Source organism: Rhinoraja longicauda, chromosome 1 (assembly GCF_053455715.1).
Source record: "Rhinoraja longicauda isolate Sanriku21f chromosome 1, sRhiLon1.1, whole genome shotgun sequence".
Taxonomy (NCBI): Eukaryota; Metazoa; Chordata; class Chondrichthyes; order Rajiformes; family Arhynchobatidae; genus Rhinoraja; species Rhinoraja longicauda.
The window spans coordinates 127,916,802-127,928,930 of NC_135953.1; the positions used below are offsets into that span (position 1 = coordinate 127,916,802).

The window sequence follows — 12,129 nt, forward strand, 5'->3', positions numbered from 1 at the left end:
ATAGATAATAGGTGCAGGAGGAGGCCATTCGGCCCTTCGAGCCAGCACCGCCATTCAATGTGATCATGGCTGATCATTCTCAATCAGTACCCCGTTCCTGCTTTCTCCCCATACCCCCTGACTCCGCTATCCTTAAGAGCTCTATCTAGCTCTCTCTTGAATGTATTCAGAGATTTGGCCATCACTGCCCTCTGAGGCAGAGAATTCCACAGATTCACAACTCTCTGACTGAAAAAGTTTTTCCTCATCTCTGTTCTAAATGGCCTACCCCTTATTCTTAAATTGTGGCCCCTGGTTCTGGACTCCCCCAACATTGGGAACATGTTTCCTGCCTCTAACGTGTCCAACCCCTTAATAATCTTATACGTTTCGATAAGATCCCCTCTCATCCTTCTAAATTCCAGTGTATACAAGCCTAGTCGCTCCAGTCTTTCAACATATGACATATGACATCCCCTTCTTCCTGACTCCCCCCCTTCCTCCAACACACATCTAATCTCTTATCCCATTGCCCTCACTCTTGGCTCCCCGATCTCCCTCCACCTTTCACATCCTCACCTTTCTTCTCCCACTCGAATCGCTCAACTCCCACATATTTCACACCCATTTATTGCCCAGTCCCATGCTCTTCCATTCTCTACTCTATTCCCATGCTCTTCTGCTCACCACCACTCACACTTTCTCCGCAAACAATCCCCAGTTAACCAACATTTTCCTTCCAAAGTCTCACTCCTCTGCCCAGCACCCACTTTACTCTACTTGTCTTTTCCCCCTTCCTTCCTCCTTCTCCTCCCACTTGCTCCTTTCCTCCCCACCCCTTATTTTCTCCCTCTTTCTACCCTATTCTCTTTCCTGTTTCCCTCCCCCATATTTTCCCTCCTCTAGTGCTCTTCACTCTTTCTCCTTTATTTGCTGTTCCATTCCCTGTGTTCTTCCCTCCTTGTTGCTCTCTTCCACGATCCTCCATCTCCCAATTTCTTCCCCTCTCCTCTCTGTTCTCTTCCTAACCCCACCTCTTCTATTTTCTTACCTTCTTCTTCCACTCTCTATCTCAGTGTTTCTCAACTGGGGTTCCCAGGAACCCTAGGGTTCCTCGAGAGGTCGCTAGGGGTTCCGAGAGAAATGGTGATAAATAGGCTAATCATATGTAAATGCATTTTTGAGTCATTTTTGTGTTTAATTTCATATTCGTAATTTTATTATACACGTACGGCATATCCTTGGAAAATTCTTGGGTATTATGATAAAGTCTTCAACCTGTTACATCATTTAAAAGTATAATAATCATAGGGAATTTATTTAAAGATGTCTATCCGGTGCCACGGCCTTTAGTGGTCAGTGGACAGAAGCTGTACGTGACAGATTCATAGAAACATAGAAACATGGAAAATAGGTGCAGGATTAGGTCATTCGGCCCTTCGAGCCTGCACCGCCATTCAATATGATCATGGCTGATCTTCCAGCTCAGTAACCTGTACCTGCCTTCTCTCCATACCCCCTGATCCCTTTAGCCACAAGGGCCACATCTAACTCCCTCTTAAACATAGCCAATGAACTGGCCTCAACTACCTTCTGTGGCAGAGAATTCCACAGACTCACCACTCTCTGTGTGAAGAAATGTTTTCTCATCTCGGTCCTAAAAGACTTCCCCCTTATCCTTAAGCTGTGACCCCTGGTTCTGGACTTCCCCAACATCGGGAACAATCTTCCCGCATCTAGCCTCTCCAACCCCTTAAGAATTTTATATGTTTCTATAAGATCCCCCCTCAGTCTTCTAAATTCCAGCGAGTATAAGCCTAGTTTATCCAGTCTTTCTTCATATGAAAGTCCTGCCATCCCAGGGATCAATCTGGTGAACCTTCTCTGTACTCCCTCTAAGGCTAGAATGTCTTTCCTCAGGTTAGGAGACCAAAACTGTACACAATACTCCAGATGCGGTTTCACCAAGGCCCTGTACAACTGCAGCAGAACCTCCCTGCTCCTATACTCAAATCCTCTTGCTATGAATGCTAACATACCACTCAAGTGACTCACTCGAGTACAAACGCATGCACGGTCTCCATCAGTCCTGTCTGTGCTTCCTGGCGTGCAGGTACAGTCCCTCATTCACCCACGTTGTATAGTAATTTTGTGCCCATCATTTAGGGATGTTACATGAATTAAAAACATTTAAGTATGTTTAGTTTTGTTAGTTTATGAAAAGTTTGTGTTTCTGTATGTTTTTGTTAGTTTATGAAAAGTTTATATGTGTTGTTTGCCTTATGACCTTTAAGTTTATGAAAGAGAAAGAGATTGATAAAGACATATAATAATTTTTATGTAGGGGTTCCCTGAGACATGAAACTTATTTCAAGGGTTCTGCAAGGGTACAAAAGGTTGAGAAACGCTGCTCTATCTTCTTCATCCTCCCTCTCCTACCCATTTTCAGCTTCACCTCCCCAGCTTTCTTCCCTTGTGTTCCCCTCTTTCCATCTTTCTACCCCTTCTCTTCCCACCACTTCCAACCTCCAGTGTCCTCCTCCCTGCCCATCTCTGCTTTGACATTGTGTTGAAGGGGGAAATTGCTTTCCTTTTGATTGAACTTTCCTCCATTGTCAGAGTGAGGCCCAGCACAAATTGGACGACCAGCACCTCATATTTCGCTTGGGCAGCTTACACCCCAGCGGTATGAATATTGACTTCTCTAACCAAGTAATACTTGGTTTCCTTCTCTCTCCATCCTTCCCCCTTCCTAGTTCTCCAACCAGTCTGACTGTCGATTACATTTTACCTCTGTTTGCTTCATTGTCACCTTTTCCCAGTTAACAATGATCTATTCTACATTTTCCTTGAACCACATCTCCTTTGATGTCTCATTTTTGCCCTTCCTTATCTCTGTATCTCCCTCGCCCCTGACTCTCACTGAAGAAGGGTCTCGACCCGAAACGTCACCCAATCCTTCTATCCAGAGATGCTGCCTGTCCCGCTGAGTTACTCCAGCATTATATGTCTATCGACCTATCACTTGCCAGGCTTTCTCCTGGACCCACCTCTCTTCCCGCATTCTCCCCCTACTACAATCAGTCTGAAGAAGGGGCCCAATCCGAAACATCACCTATCCATGTTCTCCAGAAATACTGCCTGACTAACTGAGTTACTCCAGCACCATGCATATTTTTATACACCAGCATTTGCAGTTCCTTGTGTGTTCTATAAATATTGAACTACTTTGGATAGTGCCCTTGTTCAGTTGAGCTAAGTCCCTTACTGTAAAAATTTCATACAACACGATTTCATTATATTCTATTAGTGAAACATTAACTAATACAATTATTGTTTATCAGTTGTATCGTTACATTTAGCAGGGAAGACGGTAGAACAGCAATGGCAGGTATTCCTGGGAATAATGCAGAGGTTGCAGGATCAATTTATTCCAAAGAGGTGGAAAGACTCTAAGGGGAGTAAGAGACACCTGTGACTGACAAGGGAAGTCAGGGACAGCTTAAAAATTAAGGAGAGGGAGTATAACATAGCAAAGAAGAGTGGGAAGACAGAGGATTGTTGCTCTTTTAAAGAGCAACAAAAGTTAACTAAAAAGGCAATACGGGGAGAAAAGATGAGGTACGAGGGTAAACTAGCCAATAATATAAAGGAGGATAGCAAAAGTTTTTTTAGGTACGTGAAGAGGAAAAAAATAGTCAAGGCAAATGTGGGTCCCTTGAAGACAGAAGCAGGGGAATTTATTATGGGGAACAAAGAAATGGCAGACGAGTTAAACCGTTACTTTGGATCTGTCTTCACTGAGGTAGATACACACAATCTCCCAAATGTTCTAGGGGCCGAAGAACCTAGGGTGATGGAGGAACTGAAGGAAATCCACATTAGGCAGGAAATGGTTTTGGGTAGACTGATGGGACTGAAGGCTGATAAATCCCCAGGGCCTGATGGTCTGCATCCCAGGGTACTTAAGGAGGTGGCTCTAGAAATAGTGGAAGCATTGGAGATCATTTTTCAATGTTCTATAGATTCAGGATCAGTTCCTGTGGATTGGAGGATAGCAAATGTTATCCCACTTTTTAAGAAAGGAGGGAGAGAGAAAACGGGTAATTATAGACCAGTTAGTCTGACATCAGTGGTGGGGAAGATGCTGGAGTCAATTATAAAAGACGAAATTGCTGAGCATTTGGATAGCAGTAACGGGATCATTCCGAGTCAGCATGGATTTACGAAGGGGAAATCATGCTTGACAAATCTACTGGAATTTTTTGAGGATGTAACTAGGAAAATTGACAGGGGAGAGTCAGTGGATGTGGTATACCTCGACTTTCAGAAAGCCTTCGACATGGTCCCACATAGGAGATTAGTGGGCAAAATTAGGGCACATGGTATTAGGGGTAGGGTACTGACATAGATAGAAATTTGGTTGACAGACAGAAAGCAAAGAGTGGGGATAAATGGGTCCCTTTCGGAATGGCAGGCAGTGACCAGTTGGGTACCGCAAGGTTCGGTGCTGGGACCCCAGCTATTTACGATATACATTAATGACGTAGACGAAGGGATTAAAAGTACCATTAGCAAATTTGCAGATGATACTAAACTGGGGGGTAGTGTGAATTGTGAGGAAGATGCAATAAGGCTGCAGGGTGACTTGGACAGGTTGTGTGAGTGGGCGGATACATGGCAGATGCAGTTTAATGTAGATAAGTGTGAGGTTATTCACTTTGGAAGTAAGAATAGAAAGGCAGAATATTATCTGAATGGTGTCAAGTTAGGAGGAGGGGGAGTTCAACGAGATCTGGGTGTCCTAGTGCATCAGTCAATGAAAGGAAGCATGCAGGTACAGCAGGCAGTGAAGAAAGCCAATGGAATGTTGGCCTTCATAACAAGAGGAGTTGAGTATAGGAGCAAAGAGGTCCTTCTACAGTTGTACCGGGCCCTGGTGAGACCGCACCTGGAGTACTGTGTGCAGTTTTGGTCTCCAAATTTGAGGAAGGATATTCTTGCTATGGAGGGCATGCAGCGTAGGTTCACTAGGTTAATTCCCGGAATGGCGGGACTGTCGTATGTTGAAAGGCTGGAGCGATTGGGCTTGTATACACTGGAATTTAGAAGGATGAGGGGGGATCTTATTGAAACATATAAGATAATTAGGGGATTGGACACATTAGAGGCAGGAAACATGTTCCCAATGTTGGGGGAGTCCAGAACAAGGGGCCACAGTTTAAGAATAAGGGGTAGGCCATTTAGAACGGAGATGAGGAAGAACTTTTTCAGTCAGAGAGTGGTGAAGGTGTGGAATTCTCTGCCTCAGAAGGCAGTGGAAGCCAGTTCGTTGGATGCTTTCAAGAGAGAGCTGGATAAAGCTCTTAAGGATAGCGGAGTGAGGGGGTATGGGGAGAAGGCAGGAACGGGGTACTGATTGAGAGTGATCAGCCATGATCGCATTGAATGGCGGTGCTGGCTCGAAGGGCTGAATGGCCTACTCCTGCACCTATTGTCTATTGTCTATTGTCTATTTATTAAGCGAATTTTGTTCTCCCCAAAATATTTCGTTAGTTTGTGCTACATCAATCGAAAGAACAAATGTTATTAATGTTACTTATTTTGGTGACACAAGGAACTGTGGATGCTGGTTTACAAAAACAGTCAGAAAGTGCTGAAATAACTCTGTGGGTTGGGCAGCATCTCTGGAGAACATGGATTGGCAACTGAAGAACAATCAGTCTGAAGAAAGATCCCAACCCGAAACATTAGACAATAGACAATAGGTGCAGGAGGAGGCCATTCAGCCCTTCGAGCCAGCACCGCCATTCAATGTGAGCATGGCTGATCATTCTCAATCAGTACCCCGTTCCTGCCTTCTCCCCATACCCCCTGACTCGGCTATCCTTAAGAGCTCTATCTAGCTCTCTCTTGAATGCATTCAATTGGCCTCCACTGCCTTCTGAGGCAGAGAATTCCACAGATTCACAACTCTCTGACTGAAAAAGTTTTTTCTCATCTCCGTTCTAAATGGCCTACCCCTTATTCTTAAACTGTGGCCCCTTGTTCTGGACTCCCCCAACATTGGGAACATGTTTCCTGCCTCTAACGTGTCTAACCCCTTAATAATCTTATACGTTTCGATAAGATCTCCTCTCATCCTTCTAAATGCCAGTGTATACAAGCCTAGTCGCTCCAGTCTTTCAACATATGATAGTCCCGCCATTCCGGGAATTAACCTAGTAAACCTACGCTGCACGCCCTCAATAGCAAGAATATCCTTCCTCAAATTTGGAGACCAAAACTGCACACAGTACTCCAGGTGCGGTCTCACTAGGGCCCTGTACAACTGCAGAAGTCTTTGCTCCTATACTCAACTCCTCTTGTTATGAAGGCCAACATTCCATTGGCTTTCTTCACTGCCTGCTGTACCTGCATGCTTCCTTTCAGTGACTGATGCACTAGGACACCCAGATCTTGTTGTACGTCCTCTGTTCCTAACTATTACATTACCTGTCTATTGGGTAGAAACAAGAACTGCAGATAAATTTCTCGTTTTCACACCTGACCCTCCCCAATCTCTGTATCTCCCTCTCCCCTAACTCTTAGTCTGAAGGGTCTTGACCAGAAACGTCACCCATACCTTCTATTCAGAGATGCTGCCTGTCCCGCTGAGTTACTCCAGCATTTTGTGTCTATTTGCAGATAGACACAAAGCGCTGGAATAACTCAGCGGGTCAGAATCTCTGGCGAAAAAGGGTCCCAACCCAAAACGTTACCCATCCTTTTTCTCCAGAGATGCTGCTTGATCCGTTGAGTTACTCGAGCACATTGTATCTACCTTCAGTATATACCAGCATCTGTAGTTCCTTTCCACACAAGTTTAAAAAAAAAGACACAAAGTGCTGGGGTAACTCAGTGGGTCAGGCAGCGTCTGTGGAGAACATGGATCGGAACATGGAAGGATCCCGACCGCAAACATCACCTATCCATCTTCTTCACAGATGCTGCCTGACCCGCTTCTTGTCTAATTTTACTTATGCTGGTTACTTATTATGTATTTTACTTATTGCAACAACTAAATACTTTTATAATTTCCTTAAATATTTTGCGAGTTATTTTTTGCACTTTATAATTTTAATAGATCCCTGCACAATTTATATCTCCATGTTATCAATTCACAGTCCAAGGAGGTTCTTCCACAAGCTCTCCCAACATTTATGATTTAATAGGAATCTGAGGGGTAGCTTTTTCTCACAAAGGCTGGTGGGGGTATGGAACAAGCTGCCTGAGGAGGAAGGAAACAACTGCAGATGCTGGTTCAAATCGAATGTATCACAAATATGCTGGTTCAAATAAAAGGTCTGAAGAAGGGTCTCGACCTGAAACGTCACCCATTCCTTCTCTCCTGAGATGCTGCCTGACCTGCTGAGTTACTCCAGCATTTTGTGATGCCAGATGAGGTAGTTGAGGCAGGGACTATCCCAACGTTTAAGAAACAGTTAGACAGGTACATGGATAGGACAAGAAGCATAAGAAGATAACTGCAGATGCTGGCACAAATCGAAGGTTTTTATTCACAAAATGCTGGAGTAACTCAGCAGGTCAGGCAGCCTCTCGGGAGAGAAGGGATGGGTATAAGAAAATAACTGCAGATGCTGGTACAAATCGATTTATTCACAAAATGCTGGAGTAACTCAGCAGGTCAGGCAGGAATGGGTGACGTTTCGGGTCGAGACCCTTCTTCAGACTGATAGGACAGGTCTGCATGGATATGAACCAAACACAGGCAGGTGGGACTAGTGTAGCTGGGACATGTTGGACGGCAGGGCCGTCTTAACGCATGGGCCTGATGGGCACTTGCCCGGGGCCCCACGAGCTTATATGTTTAATTTTATCGACCATTTACATTTTTATTCCTGTGAGTAGTTGTCGTAGGGGCCCCAGTACACTGCTTTGCCCGGGGTCCATAATGCTGTAAAGACGGCCCTGGGTGGGGGTGGGAGTGTGGGCCAGGTTGGGCCGAATGGCCTGTTTCCATGCTGTATCACACTGAGCATCGCCCAACGTTTTGGCCTTTTAAACTGGGAATGAATGAAGGCTGGGAGAACGCTCTTCCCCTATTGACGAGGTTCGTTTGTCAGTCAGAGGCGGAGTCGTGGCAATGGCTGGCGGCGCCTGGGGTTACTGACTGACTGACTGACGGGTTGTCCACCGTCTCCGGTACAGCCACCCAGACCGAGGGAGACAGGCGGCTGCAGAGCATCGGTATGGTGAGTGAGTGAGTGAGTGAGTGTGCGGCTTAGCCGCCCAACAGTGTGCATCTCTGTGTATGTATATCCCCCCCCCCCCCCCCCCCCCCTACCACCACCACCACCAGCACCACTACCACTGTTGCAGTGAAGGCTGCCGCTGTAATGGGAGCACGGCGCTGTGTGTGTGTGTGTGTGTGTGTGCACAGCCCATTGCTGATGTCTTCGGGATTTATCTCCTTTGGATGAAATTCGCCCCCCCCCCCCTCCTCCTTCTTCTCATTACCCCGATATCTGTTGGATGAGAATAGAATCCCATTCGAGCAGAGTCTGTGAAATGCCCTCAGAGTGTAGATGATGGAGTTAAATTAAACCCATCTGGGTCGATGTTTCTAAATATATCAATGTTTTGTCGTGGGGGGGGGGGGGGGGGGGGGGGAAGACAGTTGTGGGTCGATGTTTCTAAATATATCAATGTTTTGTCTTGGGGGGGGGAAGACAGTTGTGGGTCGATGTTTCTAAATATACCAATGTTTTGTCTTGTTGAATGGCTATGGAGGGGGGATGATGGGGGGGATGATGGGGGGGATGATGGGGATGATGGGGATGGGGGGGATAGGGGGATGATGGGGATGATGGGGATGATGGGGGGATGGGGGGGATGGGAGACAGTTGTGCTTCATGGCTTCCCCAGCAAGTGTTGGCTGTTCTGCTGCACGTTACCATGAAGCTTTTTAAGACCATTTTAAATTCTCCTTAATTCAGTTCGTTTCGAAACCCCAATCACGTTTTCGTGTTTGTTTTTTAAATTCACAGTATGGTTTCGTCAATCACGCCCTGGAGTTGTTGATCCAACGCAATTATGGACCTTTGGTGTGGGAAAATATCAAGTAAGTGCCTCAGACGTAGGTAGATGTGTCCATCTCACGTCTGTCTTATCATTGCCTCAACTTTACACCCCCCTTGTTCAGCGCGTTTCAAGGATTTTGGGGGGTTTTTTGGAGACAAGTCAATAAAAATATTCGGTTGAATCAGACACTGTAAATAAACAACGGTAATCCACAGGCGACTGTTCCTGGCTGCAGGGGAGATACTCCAGCACAGACTTGTGAACCATTTGGTGTCTGCTGGACATAACACACAAGTTTTTAAAAAAAGCACTTTCGTTTTTGCTGCGAATGATGTTTTTGTTGTTGTTGTTGCATGGTATCTGTTGTAGAGGCACTGAGAGAAATGCCACAATGACAGCCTCAGTTGTATTTGATTGTCGAACAACTTGTACAAACAGATACAACAGCGTTTAAACCACCAGCCATTTTATGCCGAAGATGTTTGGAATACTATTCGTACTTCACTGGTTTGAAGATGTGCTGCAGGAAACATAGAGGGTTAATTCTTGCCAGAGCTGTGATAAACCGGATATATAAGGTTGTCTTGTTCAAATGCATGTGTGTAACTAGCAATTAAGGAGCTGATTGCTTTTTAATTTCCCAAATATAATTAAAGCTGACTTAATACAGTTTAAATAATCAAATAATACTCTTCAAGTTCTCTCCTGTACACAAAATATTTTTTAAAAAGTCCTGTAGGGAATTCCACGAGAACGTTCGTTTGTCACAGGAACAGAATCAGGCCATTCGAGTCCACTCTGCCATTCAATCATGTCTGATCAATCTTCCCCTCTCAACTCGATTCTCCTGCCTTCTCCCCATAACCATTGAAACCCTTATAAATCAATTATCTGTCAATCTCCACCGTAAAAATATCCAATGACTTGGCTTCCACAGATGTCTCTGGCAATGAAACTCACAGATTCCGCATCATTGGACTAAATAACTTCCTCCTCATCTCCTTTCTGAAGGTATGTCCTTTAATTCTGAGGCTATGCCCTCTGGCTCTAAACTCTCCCACCAGTGGAAACATCCTCTCCACATCCACTCTATCCAGGCCTTTCAGAATTCGGTACGTTTCAATGAGGTCCCCCTTCACCCTTCTAAACATCATCGAGTACGGGCCCAGTGCTGTCAAATGCTTATCATATGTTAACCCACTTATTCCTGGGATAATTCTTGTAAACCTCCAGTGGACCCTCTCCAATGCCAGCACATCCTTCCTCAGATATGGGGCCCAAAACTGCTCACAATACTCCAAATGCGGTCTGGCCAGTGCCTGATAGAGCCTCAACATTACACCCCTGTTTTTGTATTCTAGTCCTCTTGAAATAAATTGCGTTTCCCTTCCTTCCTTACTACACCACTACTCCCAAGTCCCTTTGCACCTCCGATTTCTGAATCCTGCCCATTTAGAAAATAGTCTATGCCTTTATTCCTACTATCAAAATATATGACTCCACACTTGTGCTACACTGTATTCCATCTGTCACTTCTTAGCCCACTCTCCCAATGTGTCCAAGTCCTTCTGCAGACTCCCTGCTTTCTCTACACTACCTGCCCCTCCACCTATATTTGTATCATCCACAAACTTGATCATGAAGCCTTCAACTCCTCATCCAAATCATTGGTAGACACAAAATGCTGGAGTAACTCAACGGGTCAGGCAGCATCTTAGGAGAGAAGGAATGGGTGGCGTTTTGGGTCGACCCGGAATGTCGCCCATTCCTTCTCTCCTGAGATGCTGCCTGACCCGCTGAGTTACTCCAGCATTTTGTGTCTACCATCGATTTGAACCAGCATCTGCAGTTATTTTCCTACACATCCAAATCATTGATGCACAACATGAAGAGTAGTGACCCTCGCACTGACCTCTGCAGAACACGGCTAGTCACTGGCAGCCTAACCAGAAAAAAAAATCCCCTTTGTTCCCACTCTTAGCCTTCTGCCATTCGGCCAATCTTCTATCTAGCTTTCTAGCTAGTATCTTCCTTCTAATACCATGGGCTCTCATCTTCTTTAGCATCCTCGTGTGTGACACCTTATCAAAGGCCTTCTGAAAATGTGCAATGGTTATTGTGCATCATATTTTCTCATCATGTTTTCTTGTTACAGAAAAGAAGCACAGGTGGATCTGGAAGGACAATTTCTGGTACGAATAATATATGATGATTCTAAAACGTATGATTTAATCAGTGCAGCAAGCAAAGTCCTAAGTAAGTAGTTTTTAATCTATATTTCTATGAATTTTGATAATAGAACCATAAATGGACAATTTCAGCAAAGCTATTAAACCTCCTTATCATGAGATCTATAGTCTAATTGTATTGAGTTAGTTACCAAATGCTTTCAGCTACCTTCACATAGTTGTGATTCATAAATATTAACTTCTCCATTTATGGTTAAGGCACTTGACCATACTCAATTGAAATTACTCCCAAGAAGACAACTTGCATTAATCCACATTGCACCCAAAGTAAAAAAATATAATGTGGCGGTAACATTTTGTATATTTGCCTACATTTATGCATTCACCTGTATAGCCTGTAAGGATCTTGTTTTCAGATTTATATAAGGATATTGCAATAAAGCAAAGGTGTCTTGTGAAAATTGTCCAGGCTTGAGACAATCGTAAGTTAGCCTATTGCTTATAGATGCAATAGCAGCGAGGGGAAGTGGAGTAAACATTTCTGGGTAATTTTCTTCCCCAGAGTACAATTAGACCTCAGCGAAAAAGACAAGTGCAAAAGAATGTGTTTGCCATTATGAAGGGTTGGAAAAATGAGGGTAGAATGGGATTCCACCAGTACTAGATCCATCCAATAAATGCAATGTATTTGATACATTCAATTCAAGGAGAAGGATAGTTATCGTGGTGTTGGAGGCAACCTTGAACAGCAAGGCATTCAGTGTGGATACGCAGAACAGAAATGCAGTAGTCATCGAATGTTGAATAATTGGAGTTAAATAGTACGGACTTTAGCAATGGTGATCTGCCCCAAAGGCTGTTATCTTTTTGGGGCCAG

The 12,129-nt window shown here is 44.5% G+C and overlaps 1 protein-coding gene across 4 annotated transcripts in view; it reads left to right on the forward strand.

Moving 5' to 3' along the window:
* Nucleotides 1-7,977: 7,977 nt before the first annotated feature.
* Nucleotides 7,978-12,129, forward strand: part of gucy1b1 (guanylate cyclase 1 soluble subunit beta 1) — a 40,358-nt gene continuing 36,206 nt past the window's right edge. The window contains exons 1-3 of one of the 4 annotated variants that reach the window (XM_078412531.1): nt 7,978-8,234; nt 9,030-9,103; nt 11,219-11,319. In XM_078412531.1, coding sequence (XP_078268657.1) covers nt 8,232-8,234; nt 9,030-9,103; nt 11,219-11,319 — 178 coding nt within the window. In that variant the 5' untranslated portion in view covers nt 7,978-8,231. Of the gene's footprint in view, nt 8,243-8,550; nt 8,564-9,029; nt 9,104-11,218; nt 11,320-12,129 lie in introns of those variants that run through there. The other 3 variants (XM_078412551.1, XM_078412542.1, XM_078412560.1) reach the window with 3 other exon arrangements.